The sequence below is a fragment of the Uranotaenia lowii genome, chromosome 1 (assembly GCF_029784155.1).
Source record: "Uranotaenia lowii strain MFRU-FL chromosome 1, ASM2978415v1, whole genome shotgun sequence".
In the NCBI taxonomy this organism is placed as follows: Eukaryota; Metazoa; Arthropoda; class Insecta; order Diptera; family Culicidae; genus Uranotaenia; species Uranotaenia lowii.
In genome coordinates, this window is record NC_073691.1 from 136496128 (window position 1) to 136520248 (window position 24121).

At 36.2% G+C, this 24121-nt stretch overlaps 2 protein-coding genes and 1 long non-coding RNA gene across 3 annotated transcripts; all 3 read right to left on the minus strand.

The window, feature by feature from the left end:
* Positions 1–13691: 13691 nt before the first annotated feature.
* LOC129737958 (uncharacterized) lies at positions 13692–19316 on the minus strand. The gene is made up of 4 exons (XM_055729131.1): positions 18925–19316; positions 18119–18618; positions 17235–18029; positions 13692–13759 (listed from the first exon to the last, which is right to left on the minus strand). Exons 1-4 carry the CDS (start codon positions 19314–19316, stop codon positions 13692–13694), a joined length of 1755 nt encoding a protein of 584 aa, XP_055585106.1.
* Positions 19317–19360: 44 nt separating this feature from the next.
* Positions 19361–20182, minus strand: LOC129737959 (uncharacterized). The gene has a single exon (XM_055729133.1). The coding sequence runs from the start codon at positions 20180–20182 to the stop codon at positions 19361–19363; it is 822 nt and encodes a 273-aa protein (XP_055585108.1).
* Positions 20183–22171: 1989 nt separating this feature from the next.
* On the minus strand, positions 22172–23115 carry LOC129740195 (uncharacterized). Its single transcript, XR_008736141.1, has 3 exons — positions 22911–23115; positions 22601–22854; positions 22172–22501 (listed from the first exon to the last, which is right to left on the minus strand). It is a non-coding gene; the product is annotated as an uncharacterized LOC129740195 (long non-coding RNA).
* Between the last annotated feature and the right edge of the window lie 1006 nt (positions 23116–24121).

The following is a 24121-nucleotide window of genomic DNA, read 5'->3' on the forward strand; positions in this document are numbered from 1 at the left end:
TATCCATACGTTTCTAGCTTTCTATTTGACAAGAATTTTTATAATGTTGAAATGTTCTTAGTTATGTTCTTTTAATTTTCATCGATAAGGTCGATAAATAAAATTAACAAACAAAATCACGGTGATTAACTCTTCATAAATTTAAATATAATATGAAGATGAAAAAGATTAGTTAATAACATTTGAAAATGATTTTTCTAATAAAAACGTCTTTCCAAAATAATGCAAGAGATAGCATTTTGGTGTCTATGTTTTAATGATTGAATTAGTAGAACCGGAACTTCAACTAGATTTTGTTTATCACCTCTCGTTTTGGTGATATGAAGTATATATAGAGTTTTAAAAAGAATCAGTTTTAAGTGAAATCAATCATTGATAATTGATGAACTTGTTGTAAACTTGTAGTTTACATGAAAAAAAAAACTGATTCTGAACTTGTTTATTATATTTTATTCAATTAAGAAATACTACTTTCATGATGATGAATGATCTTAAAAAAATCTACAGTGTTTAATAATTCAAACTCAAGAATTTCTGACATTATTGACTAATGAAAGTTGTAAAAAACAAAGATTTTATTTTATTGAATAATTTGCTGAAGTCTGAAAAACGATTTGGTTTCTTCTTTGAGAAATATACTAAATCCTATGTATTTAGTCATTACTTCATTAAACATTCGTTAAAATTCTATTATTTTACAAAATTGGGAACAGTAAATAAACAGAAAACTTCAATTAAAAAAATTTCACAGAAGTCAACATTACTTGCGTTCTTGAGGAAAGAAATGTGACATGAACCCTTATTTCGAATTTTTATTGTAGGGGAGAATGAGGATAGTTGATCCCCGGGGATACTTGATTCCTTAGCTATATCTCGAAACTGGAATGTCTTACAAAGATCAAATGTTCTAGAAAAATGTGCCAAAATGAGCAAAATAACAATGTTTGTAATTTAAAATTTTTTAACAAAATAATTGTTTGAGTAATTGAACTTTGTTTGAAAAATTTCACAAAATGTAACCTGAAGATCTTTTTTCATAACTTTAAAATGTTCCTTACATGGAAAAATTATGAAAAAAATATTTGTTCCAATGTATCAATCGTTCGAGCGTAAAATGAACTTCATAATGCCATATTTTCAAAGCAATGGAAAACTCTCAACTTTTTTCAGGAAAAGTTTTCTAAAATGTTGATTATGGGTACAATTGATCCCCTAGAGTTGGGTACAATTGATCCCCCTTCCAAACGGCATATTCTTCTTCTAAATTGATCGTTATGATTGCTGATTACGAAATTACTAATATTTATCCAAAAACTAATATTTATCAAACAATTGTCTGAAGAAAAGAGCAAAAATAATTAATTTTCTCTTAATTATAAAAAAATAGCGCCTTTAAGTATGCAATGCTATTAGCGTTGAGACAAAGTTATAGAATTTTCTTCTTATGTCTGCTATAAATTGTGAAATTAGAACAAACATGACCAAAATAGTCAATTAACATTCTATCTTGGGGTTTTGTTTGATTTTTATACAAGAATTAGGGCTTCCTGAATAAAAGATCAAGTCTCCTTCATTAGGGGATCAAGTCTCCCCTAACTTCAGAAAAATCGCAATTTATTTACTCCCACGAAAATGCTTCTAGTTCATCAACGGGTTCAAGTATCGTTCTAATCTTTGGAGCATAGAAACTTGAAGTTACAAGCTGTCAGAAAATGTCAAAGACGACGAGTTGCTAAATTTTTCCAAAAAGATATGGTGAAAATAAGAAAAGGGGATCAAGTATCCCCACTCTCCCCTAATGTTTAAAAATTTTGTCAGAAAAGTGCAGAATTTTCTTGAATAATGTTTAACCTTTTTGAAAATAATTTAGGGCACCAACATAAATCAAAATTACCTCTTAAATTCTTTTCATTTAAAAAAGTTTTAATTCTGTGGCTATGTGAATTTATAAAAAAAAACCTTTTTGAATGTGGATTTGATCATTTAGATAAAAAATAGATGCTGAAATTGGATTCTTGAAAAAATATTTCATATCAGCATAAAATTTGTATTGATTCCAACAATTTTTTGGATTTATGTGATAAATCATCAAAGTAATGGAAGAATTTGATTAGATATACTTCTTAAAAAAAACAATATTTCACGACTATGATGCAAACTGCTTCTTCTCTTCCCTTATAAATTTCATTTAAATTAATTAGAGGTTTATATTTAAAAAAAAAGTTAGAAATTAGAGAATTTTAACAAACTTTCTTACATAATTATTTTAATAACCTTTTAAATAGCATATACATCCTTTTATAAAACAATCTGCGAATCTTTAATATTCACTGCGATCAATTGTTGACAAAAAGATAATTTTCGTCATTTGTATATTGAGCAGTTTAAAAATTATCAATTTAAGAACTCTTTAAAAAAACCTTCCGAGATAAATGTAATTTTACAAATGAAAAAATACACACATGTGAAAAAATCTCAAGTTATCTACAATATTTTAATATCACCGTAAAACTCTCACCAAAATTTTAGTGATTCTCGTTTTCCATCAATACCTTTTGAAATCCAAACATTTATTTGAGAATGTGTTAACAATTGCTATGAATTTAAAACTGAATGTTTTATTATTTTTCAGAAGTATATTGCTGAATCGTGATTCGAAAAAACTAATTAATATAAACTCTTGTTTTGATTCTTCAATTTCTAAATATAAATTTAATTCTAAAACAAAATCATTAAAATCAAATTCTTAGGTATGCAACTTTCGGAACTTTATTTTTATTTGTTTTCTCTTAATGCAGCTCTCATAGATTTTAAAATTTATTGTAACTGAATCGAAAGATACAGTTACAAATTTGAAACGAATGATTTAGTAAAAAAGTGAAAAATAGTATTTTGAAATTGAATAGAAATGATTGAATAACAATCTATAAAAGATTCATATATGGTCAGCAGTTTCGAATTCAACACTGTAGGTGCCATAACAAAAGTAATTTGGTGAAAATTGGTCTAGAGGATTGCAAGTTACAGCGGTTTTAGTTTGGCGGACCAATTTTTTTTTCAATTTTAAGAAGTTTAGAAATTAATAAATTCTTTTATTTAACAATCACCTCCACGGAGTGGAAAATTTTGAAAATTCCATACAACATCCACTAGGAAATGTTCGAACTTTTCATAGAAATTCTAGCGTTTGTGAGTATTTTGTAACGGTTTTTTGCCGCTTGGGGGGGGTGATCACCCCGATCACCCCCCCCATAGGACCGCGCCTGCAAGTCAGTGCTAGGTGGTTGTGGTGGTGAGCATGATGAGCTAGAAAATAATGTGTTTGTATAAAAAAAAACAATTTTCTCAAAAAATGCAACCTTTATATTTTTTAATTTTCAAATTCTTTTGAACCGGTTCAGAACCGAACGGTGCATCTCACTGGTACGCTGTATAGATGTTCTCTAAAGCCTTTTAGCGTAGTCCATGTTGGCTAGATTATTTATTACAGGTCGTTGATTGTCTACTTTTATACTCATACACTCATAAACGAAAAGGCTTTCTGATGAGCAGTAGGTAGAAAGGTTGAATTATTATTTTTAAATTGGATTTGAGAAAAACATTCTTTCTACCTACCGCATTTAGCAAGTGGGTTTAAAAATCCACTAGGTAGAAGGATAGAAGTATTTATAATGTCGGTTTTTTGCCTTCATTTTAAAATCCGGTTAAGTTCTTGACCAGTCCGCAGTGCAATTTACTTCTGTATCAGGTAAGCAACAATTATTTATAGTTAATTTCAATAGGAAAATAATGAAATAAATTCTCCACGCATGAAATAAGCTTTTTCTTGTAAGTCGTTTTTTATCCTCGAATAATCGCTGATAAATTACATGCATAAAAAGCCGTATGCTAAGTTGGATCTATCCAGCAAGCCTCTACACTCTACAACATACGAGCCCTCGTACTTTTTTTTCCACATTTTCCAGCATAATTCAGTACTGTACGATTTCAAACAACTTTAATGCATCAAAAATTCAATTAGTTAAAATATTTTTTTTACATTAGATAGTACCAAACCAAACATTTTTTGGTTTTGGTGTTATTTCTATTGAACTTTTTTTTTCTTTTAACGGTTTCATCACAGTCCATGCAGTAAAGGGCTAAACAGTTAATATGCTAATTTGAGAAAGATCTAAATAAAAATCTTTCAAATCTTAACGTATCATTAATCCTTCATTATCTTTTTTCCTTTACAGCTCCTATCGAATCTGTACCAACCGGAAATAACAAGAAAATGGCGTGTCGCTGTATGTCGGTTTTCGTCGCCGTTCGTGGACCAGCGGTCTTCGATTCTGGTTAGTCAATCAAAACGTTGGCCTTTGGCGATATGATGACTACTTCTAGGAGGAAACAATTCTTTACTGGAGCCTTAACTTAAGAAACAAAAGCGGAAGAAATAAATATAGCTACTTGTGTAGTGTCTAATAAAAAACATGTATCAAAGAATATATTTCGTAATGAATTGATAACCTATTTCGAAAACAAAAATCCATAGAAATTGAAATCTTTTTATCAGTGCAAGCGAATTGTTCAGAATTTGGTGGGATTTTGCTTTTGGTCATCATTTAATGAATACATACTGTTTCTCTCATTAGTAGTAAAACTGTCCAATATACAATTTCAACAATTTTCAGATTATTCATCAAAGGTTAGTGTTTTTTTTAATAAGCAAAAGCAAAATATATGGTAAAAATATGGAATATTTTTGTGAATGTGCTATCTCCCTTTTTGCTTACAAATTAATTCTTTATAAATTCTTTAAATTATGTATGTACCTACGGAACAATCCCACTCATCCAAGCATCCCCCAGGTAGATGAAAAGGTTTAAAGTGGGAAAATGGTAGGTTCGCCACCTACCATCGGTATTGTGAACCTGCAAAATTTGACAAAAAAATAGCCAGAAAATGGTCGAATTCTTGTTCTTGTGTCCTGTCAGCTTCAATATATTCACACCAAGGTAAATTTATCTGGTTCATTTTACCTTAATTCTTTTCACTAAAGAGACTAACTAACAACTTTGAACAAGCCAGACGAATCAGTTAATTAATCCAGTTAAGCTTAAAATTATCAATCAAACCAAGCAATACCGATTCATGGCTTTTCTGAGCGAGTATTTCCACGCATCATATCTGTATCTATTAAGAGCTTTATGCTACTTTGAAGCACTTAGAAAATAAGATTTAAGCAGACAATTTTGATAAGGAAAAACATAAATGTGTTACGAATCTCCAAATAAAAAAGAAATAAGAAAAAATAAGTTTTTACAGTGGTTTTCACGGTTACTGTCTTATTAATGGTAATTTCATAATCATATACAAATTTTTCATTAAAAAAAGATTTTGATTTATCATAGTTATTCACTGTTCTGATAAAAATCGTTGTTAATCTACTGTAAGACCGCGGTCTAGGCTATTCGGGAAGCATAATTATAAATCTAGCTATCCTGGGATAAAACAGCCATTAGGATGAAAATCCCCAAAAACAGACAAGTCAGTGCTATAACGTGACTTCCACCATTTTTATCTTGGAGAATGAAGTTATGAGACGGTGAGGCGACCGATTTACGCGCCGTGGCAAGTTATTGGAGTAAATGGTGAGCATGATGAGCTAGAATATAATGTTTTTTTCATTGAAAAAGCGTAATTCTTCAAAAAAAAATGCAACCTTTAAATTTTTAAATTTTAAATTCTCACTGCCTTCTAGCGTAGTCCATGTTGGCTAGCTTATTTATTACAGGTCGTTAATTGTCTACTTTTATACTCATACAGCAAAACGAAAAGGCTTTTCGATTTGTAAACCCACTAGGTAGAAGCAGTAGGTAGAAAGGTAAAAGTATATTTTTTTAAATTTGTATTAGAGAAAAAAAAACTTCTATTTTTCTACCTACGACTTCAAGCTAGTGGGGTTACAAATCCACTAGGTAGAAGCAGTAGGTAGAAGGATAGAAGTATTTATAATGTCGTTTTTCTGCCTTCATTTTCAAATCCGGTTAAGTTCTTGACCAGGCTGCAGCGCAATAAACTTCTGTATCAGGTAAGCAATAGTCATTTATAGTTAATTTTTAATGGGAAAACAATGAAACAAATTCTACCAGGCGTGAAATACCTTTTTCTTGTAAGTCGTTCTTTATCCGCGAATAATCGCTGAAAAATTAAATGCATTAAAAGCCGTATGCTAAGTTGAATCTATCTAGCAAGCCTCTACAGCATACGAGTTCTCGTAGTTTTTTTTCCACATTTTCCAGCATAATTCAGTACTGTACGATTTCAAACAATATTAATGCATCGAAAATTTAATTAGTAATTACAAAAAAATTACATTTAATAGTTTTTTGAACAACCTTTTTGGCTTTCTTACAGAAAGGCATAGGGAACGGTCAGTTGGGGATATCATTAATTAAGGGTCCAAGACCCCACTTTATAGGTACCAATCGACTCAGCTCGACGAGTTACGATGATGTCCGGGAATTTGTATGTTCCATAAAAACGTTCTTAACACATTAACTCCTATTCTAGGTTTCACGATTTTGATGAATTTAGTATCAAAAAATTGCATTTTTTTTCCTGTAGGACCTATCTCAAAACTAAAAAAAAAACAAAATTGTTTAAAATTTTTCTATTCCATAGAACATATCATGCTTACGTTGGCTCCAAAAAAGGTAGCCATTTGCTCAGGCAGCAGTAGCCAGCAATCGCTAAATTAATTACAAAGGCGATCAAAAATTTGACAAAAATTTCATAAAACAGCAGAGAATCGATCCCACGCCATCTAGCATGAGAGTTTAGGAGGTTAACCCCTTGACCACTAGTGAGCGTCGAGATATGTGGCTCTCAAACTTTAACAGTTTGAATTATTTGGATTATAAATGAACTCGTTGAATATAAGTTCGTTTATCCTCCAAAAAACGTACTGGGCACCTTTTTTTTATATTGAATTTAGTAATTTTTGCTATCGATTTTCTTTAATCATAATCTTTTTTATAGATTAATAATATATAATTCAGAAATAAGGAATCCATTATTGTGTCATTTATTTCCAAAGATAATTGACACTCTGTAAGAAAGCCTCCAATCCACTGATAAGTGTATTAAATCGGGTTTTTTTCTGTTATTTTCATTGAATTTTTTTTCTCTTAACGCCTTAATCACAGTCCATGAAGTAGAGGGTTTATCAGTACTATGCATATTTGAGAAATATCTAAATAAAAATCTTTCAAGCCTAAACGTATCATTAATGCTTTATTACCTTTTTTTCTTTTACAGCTCCTATTGAATCTGTACCAACTGCAAATAACAAGAAAATGGCGTATCGCTATGTGTCGGTTTTCGTCGCCGTTTGTGGGCCAGCGGTCTTCGATTCTGGGTAGTCTACCTCTAATCGAACCGTTGGCCTTTGGCGATATGATGACTACTTCTAGGAGGAAACAATTCTTTACTGGAGCCTTAACTTAAGAAAAAAAGCGGAAAAATAAAAGACTAATAAAACACATGTATCAAAGAATATGTTTCGTTATGAATTGATTTCCTATTTCGAGAACAAAAATCCATGGGTATTTAAAAACTTTTTATCAGCGCAAGCGAATTGTTCAGAATTTGGTGGGTTTTGGCTTATTCTTCCTCTCGTTAGTTGTAAAATTGTCCAATATATATTTTCAACAATTTTCAGATTATTTCAAAGGTAAGTGTTTATTTAATAAGCAAAAGCAAAATATGCAACATTTTGGTGAATGTACTATCTTCCTTTTCGCTTGCAAATGAATTATTTACCTCCTTCAAATTATTAGAGAATTCGTTTTCGTGTGGTGGTGCACCGGGGCACTACCGGTAGTGCACTTTTTGCTGTTTTCATGCTCGTTTTCAGGATGGGTAGTCCACTGGTAGTGCACCATAAAGTGGACGGTGGAACACTCTGAGAATATTCGGTGTTGCTTGCGCTCTCACCAATACTATCATGAATTTTGACAGCACATGCTTCCCGATGTAAACAAATATCAGCTGGTTGGTTTATTTCTATACCGTATAAATTGCGTTCGAGCTGTTTTTTTTTTCTCTTTATTATCCCGAAGAATGGAAACTTGTTCCGGATTCAATACCAGTGCCGTTTCCAACAGAGGCGGAGAATTTCACCTGGATGGCACGTTCCAAAGCAAACAACGCTTCCAAGAAGAAATGTGCCCAGAAGGCTTGCTGCAATCAGTTCCAGGCGATGCCGAAAAAGAGCAGCAAATCCGAGTGCAAAAAGGCCAACCCAAAGATCTGGTGGAATCGCCCAAATCGAAAAGTTTTCTTGTTCGGAAGGGTCCTATAAGTTGGTCTCCACAGCAAGAAGCGTTCAGCTGCATCGAAGCTACTCTGCTTCGAGCTGTGCCTTAGGGTGACGATGCTCGGTTGCGCCAAGTCCCGGATTCCCACCCGTTGCCCTTCAAAAACGGTAGTTCGAGACTACACCCGCATTGGGAGCTTGAATTTCGTTTCGGTCTGTTAGCTAAATTTTCTCCCCCGATTTCCGCGATCTGAGTTCGCCAATTTGACTTCCAAGAATTTTTCTTTTGTCATCTGAAAACGGAAATAGGTACTCGAGGTATTTGCGAGAAATAAACGTTCAAAATACCGGAACCTTCAAGCTGGGGTAACTGCAGTCTAGCAGCAGCAAACATAGACCACCCAGAATCAGCTGGTATTGCAGTTATCATCAGAGGCAGAGGCGAATCTACCAAGCAAAATAAATCTGAAATCTTCACAATTCAACATAGTATATAAATTCATGCTAAAATTTTCATCTATATATAAAACTGAATGTTTGGCTGTCTGTCTGTTCCCTATAGACTCGGAAACTACTGAACTGATCATCGTGAAACTTGGCATCTGAGGGTTTTCGGGGCCGGAGATGGTTTCTATAATAGTTTAAACCTCATCCGACTTAAGGAAGGGGGAGCTCCCATACAAAATTTTTAGTTTTTCGAAACAAATTTAAGTCATGACATCCATTTTCTCGAGATTTCTTTTCCTTTGGGCGGTTTGTTTTTCGTCTCCATGGTCGAGGCGTCGCGCGCCAACGTCGCTAGAAGATAGTTACCATGGCATAGCATACTGATCAGTGGGAATATTTTGGCGCGTATTTCTCAACCAAGCATATTTTCAATGCAAGGGGTGGCGATATGAAGCCCTGATGTGATTTTTTTTCTACTTGATTCCTAGCTCATTTGTATAACAGATGGTAATGAATGACGCCTAGATGTGATCCAGATTGACATTTTGCCGATCTAATAAAACATTTACATTATTTTTGCCTTAATCTGAAATTGAAAAGTCACGGCATCCGTTTTTAGAGATTATCTTTTCTTTGAGCGGTTTGTTTTTCGTCTCTATGGTCAAGCAAACATCGTCGCAAGTGGAAAGTAATCAAAGCATAGTAACATATGTACCAAAGCATGTTCATTGATCGTTGGAAAAATTTAACAATAAGGCGCCTGTTTCCAACCAAGTACCTATATTTCTTAAGCACGTGGGGGCGATATTTATGCAATATGCAACTTAGATATGTGTTTTCTTGCTTAATTGTACACAGCACGTGGCAATAAATGACGCCTAGATGTGACACGGATTGGTATTTTATGAATCGAATCAAAAGCAATTGAAAGATTTGCAAAAATGCTTCCAAATTTGTTGTCCATATAGCATTTGTTATTTAAAAATATCAATTTAGTTCTGATGCGACACTTTGCGGACAATTGAAACAAAAAATTCAAGTACATACTTAACATGAAAAGTGTTTTTGTGTTACATGGCTGCATAAAAGAGACTTTTAATCCGTTTCTTTTTTGAAAAGTGAGACTTTAGAACTGATATTCAACTGAAGCAAAATTTTCATGAGCAATTTTTAGTATACCCTTAAAGTGTTAAAAACAATATTCCCTCCTGTCAACTTACACGGTGGGGCAAGAGCAAATGTCGAACATTTAAGAAATTCATCTTCAAAATGGTTCAATATATTGGAAAGACCAGAAGGGGTATTCCGAATGTTGAAACTGAAGCGGATATTTGAAATTCTTAAATTTCTTTGTAAATGAAGGTCATTTGCTTTGAACAGCATTCGTTAAAAGTGGAATAACAAACATAAAATTATACTGCTGGAATACTGCAGATATATCAATCAAACTTGATAAAACAAATAAACAGATATACGTATTGAATCCATTTTAAAGCCGTTACTCTGACGCATCTGAAAATAAGCTTTGCATTTACACTTGCCCCAATATACGGGTCAAATGTTGACTTAGAAATTTGTTTTTGCCAAAAAGGTTGAATATTTGACTTTCAAAGAGAAAATAAAAAACGCGGAAAAATTATTTAGTGATGCAACTGATATTTTTTGCTTTAATAAATGTATAAAATCGATAATTTTCATACAATGATAAGTGTTGTTTGGGAAAACTTCAAGCTATAATGTCTCATGTCAACGAGTTTGACATATGGCGAAAAAAATTTTTAACATAATTTTGGCCCAAAAAGGATAGATATTAAAACTGCTTCGAAGGGCGAGGATGGTGAAAAAAGCTGTTTGAAAATGTTTATTAAAAATCCTTTTCATCGTTTTTTTTTTCAAATTTCGATAGCATATTTTTATAACCCCAAAAAATACATCATCAAAAGCTAATCAGGGGCTGGAAGTGTTTATAATACAGATTTTTCGGAATATACTCAAAAAACTGTCCCGATTCACGCTATTGATCGGTTTTCAAAATTATAATTTCTTATTTAATTTTTGGCATTTCGGCGAGTTGTGAAAATTCAAGGTAGAATATTTAGAAAGAACATGAAAGTATTATAGGTGGAAAGATCAAAGCTAGAGCGCTTTGGGTAGAAGAAATTGAATAGTTGGTGAAAATGTGAGCAGGGCTTTTGTTTTGTGAACAGCTTTTGAACTACTTGCTTAGAATTGGCTTAACAATAGAACAGCACATGTGAGCGCTGCTTGGGTGATTTTTTGCCCGGTCGGACACAATCTCATGTGTTCGACCCGTCCGTGTTTCAATGTGGGTAGGAATGCGATGGGTTTCTTCATCGCTTCCTATCAACATTGAAACGGCGCGCGGCAAAGAATCACGCAAGTAGTTCAAAAGCTGTTCACAAAACAAAAGCCCTGCTCACATTTTCACCAACTATTCAATTTCTTCTACCCAAAGCGCTCTAGCTTTGACCTTTCCACCTATAATACTTTCATGTTCTTTCTAAATATTCTACCTTGAATTTTCACAACTCGCCGAAATGCCAAAAATTAAATAAGAATACATCCCGGCGGCGATTAAAATAAGATAACCAAATTATATTTTCAGAAAGTACAATGTGCAATAAATTCCAATATGCGAATCTTTTTCTTTCAATAATAAATTTATGTAAACTCGAGCCAGGTAAATCAGCCTACTTTCTTCAAGCAGTGGGGGACAAAATTGGAAAAGATGGGGGAGCTCCCATGTAAGTTTAAGATAAAGAGCTTTTCAAAGAAGGGACCATATTTTGAAAGAGGGTTTTCATGCGTACGGATATTTGGCATATCTCAAAAATAGATGTGACAAATGTTTTTATGGAAGTTCGTAACTTCCCACTTTGGGAAAAAAGGTGGAAAATCCATAAGTATTAACATTATTTGAGTCATTATGAAGCTTTAAACACAGAGTACAAATTTCAGATCTTGAAAAACAAGTTTAGAGATCAAGCTTCAGTTAATAATATATACCTACCATCTTTGAATTGCAATTCGGAACTCCAGCTGCTGCTCTCATTTCAAAGCTGTTGGTTCTAAACCATGATTAGGTTTGATTTAAAAAAAAATGCTTACAAAAATCTAAATTTGAATAAATTTTTACAAATTACATTTATTTCTGCAAGGTGTAGCAATGCACACCGGGTCAGCTAGTATTATTTAAAAGATAACGATCAATTAAAGTAAATTTCATTTCAATTTTCGAAGTCAAATGAAAACAAATACCAGCTGTAATGGATTTTTGACAGCTTGATGTTTTCTGTTGACACTGCCGATTTCACGTACACCAACAAAGGTGGGTGCGAAACTCGATTCATGCTCGTTTTCAGCGTGGAAGGTGCAACACTTTCGGGTGGTGAAAACAAATACGGTATATGTATGTTCCTACGGGAAAATCCCGCTCATCCAAGCGCCAGTTTTCCGCGTTATTCGAGCCACCTACCGTCGGTATTGCGAACCTGCAAAATTTGACCAAAAAATCCAGAAAATGATCGAGTTCTTGTTCTAAGTGTCCTGGGGGAGGATAACTGAATAAAAAAAGAAAACATCTTTCAAACGTCAAATTTTTTTCATCAATCTACCGACCAGTGCGAAGGTTCAGAATTTTACATTCTTATTTAGAGATTTTTAATAAAACTGTTTTGATGCTGAAAAGCAATTGTTTCGTATTAACCAATTACTTAACCCTCATCAGCATTAGATTTCGTTACCCTAATCAGCACTAGGAGTGTCAATTTGACACTACAAGCTCAAATCATTATAACTTTTGGCGTATTCAACCGATCTTTACAAAACTTATATCAATAGAAACCTTGTTACATCAGTAAAATATGTTTAGAACATTATGTATACCTTAAGCTACTAGTTTTCTCATTATTCAGCATGAAAGAAAAAAACATGTACACGTCCAAAAAATATTTGCCTTATGCATATGAAAGCTGAAGTTAATGTCTACATTATGAAGCCAAGAAATATTTTTTTTAATTTTTTTAATAAAATGGTCACAAAAAGTTCAAAAAAGTGGTCTAGAGCTAGAAAATAATGAGCTAGAAAATATGTGTTTTTCATTAAAAGACGAAATTCTTCAAAAAAAAAAAATGCTTCCATTATATTTTTGAAATTCTCACTGGTACGCTTTATAAATGTTCTCTAAAGCCTTCTAGCGTAGTCCATGTTGGCGAGCTTATTTATTACAGGTCGTTGATTGTTTACTTTTATACTCATACAGCAAAACGAAAAGGCTTTCCGATTTTCAAACCCAATAGGTAGAAGCAGTAGGTAGAAAGGTAGAAGTATTTTTTTTAATTGTATTGAAGAAAAAATTACTTCTACCCTGCTACCTACTGCTTCTAGCAAGTGGGGCTACAAATCCACTAGGTAGAAGGATAGAAGTATTTATAATGTCGTTTTTCTGCCTTCATTTTCAGATCCGGTTAAGTTCTTGACCAGTCCGCATTGCAATAAACTTCTGTATCAGGTAAGCAATAATTATTTATAGATAATTTTTAGTAGGAAAATAATGAAACAAATTCTACAACGTTTGAAATACCTTTCTCTTGCAAGTCGTTCTTTATCCGTAAATAATCGCTTAAAAATTACATGAATCAAAAGCCGGATGCTAAGTGGAATCTTTCCAGCAAGCCAAACCCTCTATTGTATACAAGCCCTCGTAGTTTTTTCAAATTTTCCAGCATAATTCAGTACTGTAAGGTTTAAATAAAAATCGTTCAAGCCTAAACGTATCATTAATGCTTCATTATCTTTTTTTCTTTTACAGCCCCTATCGAATCTGTACCAACCGGAAATAACAAGAAAATGGCGTGTCGCTGTGTGTCGGGTTTCGTCGCCGTTCGTGGGCCAGCGGTCTTTGATTCTGGGTAGTCTACCTCTAATCGAACCGTTGGCCTTTGGCGATATGATGACTACTTCTAGGAGGAAACAATTCTTTACTGGAGCCTTAGCTTAAGAAAAAAAAGCGGAAAAAATAAATGTACTTGTGTAGTGTGTAATAAAAAACCTGTATCTTTTTTTTTTGTTTCGATTATAGTCGTTTTACCATCTTTATGGCATTCGCGACTTTATCAACGTTGCAGTTGGCGGATCGTTATTGAAAAACTATCCGGTACAACTGTGTTCGATGTTTACTCTTGGGCTCGAACTCGTGGACATCGGCTCAGGAAACAACAGACTTGCCAACTGAGCTATATCACAAGCCACAAAAAAAAAAAACAAAACCTGTATCGAATAATATGTTGCGTTATGAATTTATTAAGCCTAATTCGAAAACAATAATCCATGAGTATTGAAGAACTTTTTATCAGTGCAAGCGAATTGTTCAGAATCTGGTGGGTTTTTGCTTTTGGTCATCACTAATCATCACTTCCTCTGATTAGTAGTAGAACTGTCCCATATACATTTTCAACAGTTTTTAGATTATTGCGAAGGTAAGTGTTTTTATTTAATTAGCGAAAGCAAAATATATGGTAAAATTATGGAACATTTTTTTGAATGTACTCCCTTTTCGTTTGCAAATGAATTCTTTACATTTTTTAAATTATGTACCTAAGGCTATGATCATTTAGTATCCGGGCAGTTACAAACGTGTGTATTTTAAAAACTATTCATTTGATCGAAAAACGTTGTATGGAGGAAATGAAGGTGTTAATATGACATTTAATGTAAAAATATAAAAAAATATTTATCAATGATTTCAAGAAATACTCAAACTTTTTCATAAAATCTCTTTTTTATCTTTGCACACTTTTTTTAGTCATGTATTGATTTATTTTTTTTACCACAGAAGTAAAATCTTTGCAAAATCATGATATTTTACACAAACTCACCTGGAAAAAGCAATAGGAATCTGGTTGGAACCTTTTCATGAGGAGGCATCTTGAAAAATTTGATCCTTTAAAACCGATTTTAACATATTTTTTTTTATCCATCAGAACACATCTGTCATATTGCGTAAAACCCGGATGCACAGATTGCTATCATTGGAACTGATCATTATTAGTTACTTACTTGTTGTCTTCTAGTCAGGCCACACTTTTTGCCTGCCGGAAATGGATTTTTGGCATTATTTAAGGAGTCTCCATTCAGTTATCCCCCATAACCATAGACTATTTACCATATTTAAGATCAAGGGTTGCACTCCGATGGTTGGTTTGAACTTCGTGTGGATCTCAGGGTGACTCCTTATACTTCTAAACCATTTGGTCCGAAAAAAAATCAGAACAAATCAACAGTTCATGAGCTTTCAAGTCAACAATGAAGAATTTTCGAGGCGCAAAATGCGTAAAAGGAGCAAATTTGTGCAAAATTATTTTTACCGTGTCTTTTTGCATCGTAAATATCTCAAACATACGTAAGCTTAAAAATCTATCAAAAATAGGCAGGATAGTCCTTTTCAAAACCAACACAACGCTATTAAAGTTTAGCATATCCGAGCTCTAGTAACGTTGCTATCACCGAAATAAAGTGCCCGGATACTAAATGATCATAGCCTTATTTTGGACCACCCGTACCCAACATAAACTGGGTGTAAAACTTGCTGTTAAATGTTCATGAGCGTAATAAGACGTTGTTCGACAATATGAAAGAATTATGCACACTATTTTAATCAATTATTGTACATAAAATTTTGAAATTTTGGCATTAATTTAATAAATCTACACGCTGAAGCCAAAGCTAACCTTTAGACGGGTTCACTTCAATCGGCATGAAACCAAGCCAATCATCGTTAAAACTTACTTTTTGTGCACTATGCTTTAAATCACGTTAATCTAAAAATCCACATTTATTTATTTATTTATTTATTTATTATTAAATCAACAGATCAAATATTGATCCAAATGATATTTTAAAATTAAAAACTAACAACGAATACAAATCTACACTGAACTTAGAACATTAAGAATTCTTCTTCGGAATAAAACCTTCGAAACGTCAAAATCAAAATGTTCTGAGAAGCGGTTGAAAGTCTTGATGACGCCAATTATTGCAGAGTTGGCCCCGTAATTGTTTAGTCTAACAGGAACGAAGAGCTGAAGATCCCGATTCCTCAAACCACGAGGTCGGACGCTAAGTGGAAGAACTTCCAAAAGTGCAGGAGAGTCGATTCTTGATGAAAGCAGATCAGCGACGAAAGAAGCACGAGTGGCGGTCCTGCGGGCTTGCAGCGTGTCGATGTCGATCAGGCGGCAGCGGCTTTCGTAGCTGGGAAGTCGAAAAGGGTCTTGCCAGTTTAAGTGTCGAAGGGCATACCTCAAAAAACGTCGTTGGATGGCTTCGATGCGATCGGAGCCGTTTTGATAATATGGGCACCAAACCGCAGAAGCGTATTCGAGGATCGATCGAACCAGACTGCAGTAAAGACTCTTCAGGCAGTAGATGTCCTTAAAGTCCTTCGTCATGCGGAAAAGAAGACCCAGGCTTCTGGAGGCTTTGTCAACGATATAGTTGGTGTGATTCTTAAAATCCAGCCGCGCGTCGAGGATCACACCAAGATCTTTCACGTGTTGAGCTCGAGAGATTGCATCGTTTCCAAGGAAATAAACGGCTGAGAGCGGGCGTCGTTTGCGGGAAAATGATATTACTACACATTTATCACGGTTTAAAGGTAGGCGATTGGCATCACACCAGGAGGCAAAGAGGTTAAACTGGTTCTGCAGGAAGTTCACATCCTCGGAGCCATTGATAGAGTAGTACAGTTTCAAGTCGTCGGCGTACGCCAATTTTGGTCCGTCGAAGAGTTGCAGCACGTCATTGAAGTAAATTAGGAATACTAACGGCCCTAAGTGACTTCCCTGAGGCACGCCTGATGAAGCTGAGAACTGCCTGGAAAAACAGTTACCCGTACGAACTGTCAATTTACGTCCCGTAAGGTAACTGCGGAACCAGCCAATGAGAGATCCACAAAATCCTAAACGCGCGAGCTTTCCGATGGCAATATCATGGTTCACCTTGTCGAATGCGGCAGACAGATCGGTATAGATGGCATCAGTTTGGGATTTCTTTGCAAAACTTTCATGCACATACGAGGTAAAGGTTAGTAAGTTAGTTGTAGTTGAGCGTTGAGGCATAAATCCATGCTGGTCGTTGGAGAGGTTGTGCTTGCAGAACATGAAAATGGGATCTAAAACCACCAATTCGAAAAGTTTGGCAATAGCACACAGAGCTGAAATTCCTCGGTAATTATTAACATCTTTCCTATCTCCCTTTTTATGAACCGGGAACATGTAAGCTTCTTTCCACAGTGAGGGGAAGGTGGCCTGGTCGAGCGAAGCTTGGAAGATAAGCCTGATAGGAGTCAGCAAAGAAGGCATAAAACGCTTCAGGAAGGTAGCTGGTATCCCATCCGGGCCCGTAGAGAAGGAGTTTTTGAGCTTAGTGGCTGCTTTAGAGATGATTGTGTCCTCGACTGTTATACCGTTTAAAGAAAAGCCCAGTGGTGAAACACTCCTGATGGCGCGATTTAGTTGGTCGTCGGTTATTGAAGATGTATCAAAGATGCTCGAGAATTTATTGGCAAAGAGATCGCAGATTCCGGAGTCAGAGTTCGCTATGATGCCATCTAAGAACATGCAGGACGGTGTTCCAGGTTCATTCCGCTGATTTTTAACGTGATTCCAGAAGGATTTTGGGCTAGTCTTGAGATTTTGCTGAATTCGACGAAGATGGTTTTGATAGCTACGTTGGCAGGCTTTTTTATAGGCGGAGTTGAGTTTGCGATATTCTTCCTTGGTATGCGGCGATTTGTGCTTGTTGAAATTTCGAAGGGCACGCCTTTTTGTCGCTTTCAGTTGTCGTAAAGCTGCTGTAGCCCATGGAGTCCGAGGATTAGCATTGGCGGTGCGTTTCGGCACATGACGGTCGATTACGTAGTTGAGGATGTGCGAGAAAGTTTCGGCTGCAGCATTAGGGTTAGCTAGTTCGAGTTCGGATTCCCAGTCTATAGTGGCCAGTACGCGAGAAATGATATCGAAATCGGCGTTTTTATAGTCCAAGTAGAAGGGTGTGAGTTTATCAGCGGGGTTACACAAACTAGAGATATTAATTGTAACCAGTAAAGCCGGGTGATGTGGGCCTACTTTAACTAGCGGTGCCGGTGCTGATTCGATAGTTGGTAAACGGAATCCGTCATTGGCAAAGCAAAGATCAAGCATCCGGCCGTTCTCGTTTACAACACTGTTGATCTGACGTAAGGTTGCTGTACTCAAAGAGTCTAGAATAATGTTCAAGGAAGCCGAAAAAGTGGAGCGTTCAGGATCGGGATACAGGATAAGCTAGCTTGGCTGGAACACCACTTTATACCTGGCATGTTAAAATCGCCTAAGACGATTATGTCATCTTCTGGAGCGCAGAAAGAGCTTATTTTAGAAATGCAACTAGAGAATGATTCAGCTAAGGTCACGTCTCTCGAGCGATCAGGAGGCAAGTATAGTACGCCAACGTAAAGCTTCCGGTCGCCGAGTTCGATGCGGGACCACACCATCTCAAGATTATGCCAAGATTCATCATCGATTGGCATGGCTCTGAATTTGGACCTTACGGCGAGTAACACCCCACCACCTGTGGCCTTTCTGCTGTTACGGGAGCTTCGATCGCAGCGGAACACTGAATAATCGGATCCGAAGATCTGGTTGGAGAGAGTGTGATCGTTCAACCATGTTTCGGTAAAGGTGATAATATCGTAGCAGGAACATGAAGTAGCAAGCAGATAATCAGTCACGCAGGAATTGATACCACCGACATTCTGATAGTAGATGTTGATGAAATCAAGCGGTTCTGATGCCGATCTGGAGCCGTTGTCACTGAAATGGAGAATACCATCACGCGGAGGAAGGCAGTCAGAAGCAGCGTACTTGCCTGGTAAAGCAGGCTGGAGAACCCCTACGCCACAGACGAACTCAGGGCCGGGACGACTGGTGACGCTGGCAGGAATCAGCTCGACTGAGTCGAAGGGCACAGGGGTCTCCGTGAGGCCCGATACGTTGCGTCCCGGGGTCGAAGCCAATGCCGTTGGGACAGAACCTCCAAGGTGTGGTAAAAAATCGATGAATCTGTCGAAAGGCAGGAAAACATCAGGCGCAGGAAGCGCTCTCAAGATTGACGAATACTTGCCTGTAAGGGCAATCTGGGGAGCCTCATCACCACAGACGAACTCAGGGCCGGGACGACTGAAGACGCTGGCTGGGAACGGCGCGACTGAGACGAAGGGCTCCGAGGTCCCCAAAGTGCCAGATTTGTTGCGTCCCGGTGATGGAACCCGTAATGCGGCAGCAATAAGATCAAACTGGAGGATGTCGTCACAACAATCGAACTCAGGGCCGGAACGACTGAAGATAAGGGCGGGAAGCAGCGCGACTGAGTCGACGGGCTCGGAGGTCTCCGTAGTGCTGGCTTTGTTGCGCTCCGGAGAGGAAACCCTGGGAGACGCTGGCGGGTTCAGTTCGAACGAGAAACACGGAGATTTTATGATGAAACTAGAAGCATTTGATGTCGAGGCCATCAAAGGCCCGCTGTCAGAGAACGTTGAATCTACAGTTGAGGCGGTCAATGAAGCGGCGTGACTGGAGTTGTCGAACCACCTGGAGTTGACCTCATCGACGATCTGGGTGGCAGCGTGACAGCTGGTGTTATCGAGTTTTTTGTTCCCATATCCTCAAATTCCCGGAATAGAACCCCTGCTGGCCAAGTCCTCGGGGAAAGTGCCGCGTCCTTGAGCTTAGGATCCACACCAACTTTGAATGAAATGGACCTAAGCGTCGAGACGTTAACATCCTTGCGAACCAGGAGATGAACCTCGGCAGAATCGCATTGAAGACATTCCATGGCAAGCTCTTCGATGTCTTTAGCTGTGACATTGTTTTGTAGTCTCGCCAGATAAACCCAGAATATTTTTTCGGGAGGAGCGACCGTTGCAATAGTTTTCACGGTGGCCTTTTTTGTACCCACACAAGGTGCCAGAGTCAGATTCTCGACTCGTCGTCTCTTATTCGTTGGAGTTGGAACGCTGGGCCAAGGGGAAGTGATACGGGGGGCAGGGTTGTTGTTGGTCTGCGCTTTCAAACATTTATCCAGCTTTGAATTCGTCGCGGCTAATTCCAATTTCAGCTCCGATACCAAGGAAGCTTGACTTTTTCGAAGGTCTGCTATCAGTAACTCGTAGCAAGCCAAAGAGCGACGAAAGAAAGAGTGCTTCAGTAGTTCGCAACACTCGTCGCAAACCCATAGCAAATTTCTGTTGTCGGCCTTAGATTTTAGGTGCGATGAAAGCAACCCAGCGCATTTCAAGTGGAAAGCTAAACTGCATAGGCCTTGGCAAATGATGCTATCCGTGTTGCTTGTTGGCTTAGCGCACTTATCACAGGCCATTTCGTTTGATGACATAGACGTAACAAAACGAAAATGATATCCAATTCACGGTACCTTAACTTTTGACTAGAATAGAACAGTCCGATTTTGTTCAGTGCAAAGCAAAACAAAATAAACAACGAAGCGGCGTGTAGAAACCGAACTTTCGGAGACGGATTCACGGCACGGAGAGGGCAGATCAGTGAATATTCCACTATGCGCGGCACTACCAGCACGAGAATGTAACACAGGACACGGACGGAACGGTTAAAACCGAAGAGTTCACGGTAAAAAAACAGTAAAAACGGAGCACAGTAAGTACACACCATAAACAATGAACTTGACTTTCTTTATGGCAACTATTTGATAAGCTGTTGTCAAAAGCTACAGCTTAACCCTTCGTTTCGTGATTTTTTATTTTTCCTTAAAAATCATTTTAAACAGTTGAAAATGATGTGTACATCAAGAAAAAAAATTGAAATAAATTACGATTTTTCCATACATTAATTGTTGCAAATTTGTTACTTTATGAAACGAAGGGTTAAAGAAGCTTAAAAACATGAAAATACTGGACTCGCACCCATTTTTTTATTTAGTCATTTGCTTTCTGAAAAATTATTGACAGTTTGGTTAAAAGTTACAACCATTCAGGGTTGATTTTCGTGAAAAAAATATACTTGGTTAGGTAGAAGAGACGAAATATAAGCCCCGTAAAAAGGAGGGGTTTGAAAAAATTACAAAAAAACTAGTTTTTAGCTCCTGTGGTTATGCAATCAAAAAAAAAATGTTGAAAAATTCACTCCAACGATCATTTTTCTCCTAGGACAAAAGTTGTTTTAAAGATGAATTTTTGTGAATTTTTCAGTAGAAAAAATCTGGCTTTGAGATATTTAAAAAGATAGCATAATTCTCGCTAATTTTGATATTTTTTTTTAAATTTATGTTTTGTAAAGAGCTGAAGCCAAACCAAATCCACAAAGATTTTGGAAGTCAAAATGCATCAAAAGATGTCGCGGAGCTGATGATGTCAGATTTTCTTAACTTATTATTGGGTCGCTTGATGGAGATTTGCGTACTTGAAATTGATCCTTAGGATAACTAGCCAGTATTTAACAGTGCAGACAAATTCCGTTGAGATTGCAGTGTGCTGTCAAAATTTTCAAAACATTTCAAACACACTTTATAACGGAAAAGTTTTTGTGTTTTTACTCTTTTCTTATCAATCAAACAAAACATGACTACTAGAGTAATAAAAGACAAGATTAACTGAATTATTCGCATAATTGAGCATCAATCTCTGTCGTTAAAACAGCAAAATTTTGGAAAAAAGACTTATTTAGTTTAAGGGTCATCCAAAATAGGTCCAGAGGGTGGTCCAAAATAGAAACCTGGTGGTCCAAAATACCGTTAAGAGTAATTATCAAAGAAACGCATTTTAGGCTTTTATCTGCAAAAAACGACGATATCCATAAAAACAGCCTTGAATTTCGTAATAAACGGATAAAGCAGTCAAAAATTTTAAAATGTACTTTTTTATTTCAGAAAATAGCATAGCCACTTCCCAAAGCGGTCCAAAATAGGTCCATTACCCTACCTTACTTGGAGAGCAAACAAACATGTTCTGCTGGACGCGCTGCTTGTGGTTCTAGAAATTCAGGAATGATTTTACGTTTATAATTTTCATAGTTTTGTGAAATCTCACAGCGTAAATTGTGCACAGCAAAAATTAATTGCTGTAAAATTACGGCAAATATCCTGTAACAAAAAGGAGCAGGACATTTACCGTAATTTTACAGGTCGAAATTAAATTACGAGACAATGAATTTTATAGTGCTGTAATTCCAAATGAACCTGTAAATAAAATACAGGCTCGTTGGAAATTACAGTTCTGTTTTTTTTTGTTTGGTTCTGCCGAATGGTTATTTTTCGAATTTAATAAAAAGCAAAAAAAAAATTGATTGATTCGAATTTATATTTATTATTCTTTATCAGAATTGAATTGAAAAAAAATATACATACATAAATGGCTTACATCACTAAAATAAAAGTCACTCGTTCACAAAATTACACTAAAACCATTCGATCCATGGCCGAAGAGGACTTACTTGTACCAAAGACAAATATTTGTAAGACTTCCGGAATTCCCTGGAAATCTTGATTTTTTATGTTGCTGCAGTTTTTTCGTTTCTGTTCCTTTCTGCTGGCATTACTTTTGGCGTCATTCCGTGAGCTTCCATCGGATCAGGAGCAGAGACCAAACAGCTCGTTCTGTGGAAGCCGGATGGTTTTTTTTCTTTTCCTTCCAAGATCCCGCGTAATTGCGATCCATTGCTGCTAGTACTGGAAAGAAAATAATTTGAAATTATATTGTAATCCTCAATAAATAAAAAAAATGTTATTATGGTTATTATCTGTTTTATGCAAAATCTTAACACTTACCAGTGAAAGCTACAATTGTTGTGACGCTCAATATTTCTTTTCATGAGAGAAGATGTTACTTTCCGGAACAAGGGCAGACCCGATTATGCAACGGCAGAGGTATCCTCCACATTTGGATTGTGAGATTCGCTGTCCTCTTTTCTACCGTTGGAATTATACACTTTCGGATCGTTGACCTCCTCCAGTTGGCGTTTTTATCCCGTCGTGCCTGCTACCGCGCATCAGTCACAGTCGGATTGATATCGATTTACATACTGCAAAAAAGAATGATAAGTCAATGAATATGGTTAAGTTACTGAAATAAACTTACTTGCTACAGCTGATTGTTTGGCCATGTTGGGGCAAATAGGCCGGAAAAACCGGAAGGAGTCTTCATAGTCAGCTGTTGCTAGGCTGCTGCTTGAAAGGGTGATGCTGGAAAACTGCTGCTGCTGATCGGGAGGATTGATAACATTTTCCTAAACATCCGTGCTTATTGGTCGCCTCGCATAAACGGTGAACGGTGCTGCGGGTGCTGCTTAATAAATCCTCCTTCGTTGCTTTATTTGACCGGTGGGCCTCGGCTGCACGACGGCGTAAATAAAATTTTCGACAACTGAGCAACTATCAGAGTTGCGGCACAAAACATCCGGATTAAAACGAAACACAAAACATCCGAATCAAAGACAAAAACGTAAACAAACATGCCCGTTTCTTGTTTTTGAAAACTAACTGGGATGCCAGGAGAATATTAATTGACTAGTCTAAAAGTAAATGAAAAACAGTTTATATTACAGGTGATGTCCTGTAACAAAAAGGAGCATGACATTTACCGTACTTTTACAGTTAAAAAAAAAATTACGGGTCATGAAATTACGCGACACTATTTTTTAAGACCTGTAAAACTACGGTAAATGTCATGCTGCTTTTTGTTACGGGACATATCCTGTAATATTAAATTATTTAACATTTACTTTCAAAACAATCAATTGAAATTTAAGTGTTTTTTACATTACAGGTTGTATTATTTTAAAAGCAACCATTTTCAAGTACACGTAATTGTCATTATTTTTTTCTGTGTGGCACCTCATTAGAATGTAAATTAAATTTGCTTTAAAGTGAATATACTTTTGACTAAGTAAAAGCACTGAAAACCCGGGTGCAACCTGACGGTGGGCCACAAAAACAGATGAAATTTCAATTTGTAAAAAAATAGCACAAAGTAGTCAAGTTTGAAAATTCCAGTAAATTCAATTTTTATTGCATCAAAAATCTAACGACAACAAAATGTTAGAATAAACATAAATTTTGCAGTCATATTTTTTCAAAAACTCTACCATCGCTCAAACAGTTTTAACTAGCAAGCGAATGAAAAGTAGGTTTTTCAGACTACTTTTTTAAACTTTTTGTGACCCTTTCATTAAAAAAAAAAAAATTAAAAAATATTTCTTGGCTCCATGATGTAGACATTATTGCTGATCCACTCTTTTTTTCTATTTCTGCGATAGCTGATTTGGGCTCCCGTAGGGTACCACTGTAAAA

Bases quoted from the DNA above. Each gene is read 5' to 3' on its own strand.
- LOC129737959 (XM_055729133.1), bottom strand. From the start codon at position 20,182: ATGGCCTGTGATAAGTGCGCTAAGCCAACAAGCAACACGGATAGCATC.
- LOC129737958 (XM_055729131.1), bottom strand. From the start codon at position 19,316: ATGGCCTCGACATCAAATGCTTCTAGTTTCATCATAAAATCTCCGTGT. The intron at 18,030-18,118 runs GTATAAAGTGGT...ACATTATTCTAG, and splicing joins AGGCGATTTTAACATGCCAG to ACTCTTTGAGTACAGCAACC. The intron at 13,760-17,234 runs GTATAACAGTCG...TCTTAAGCTAAG, and splicing joins ACTGGGCTTTTCTTTAAACG to GCTCCAGTAAAGAATTGTTT.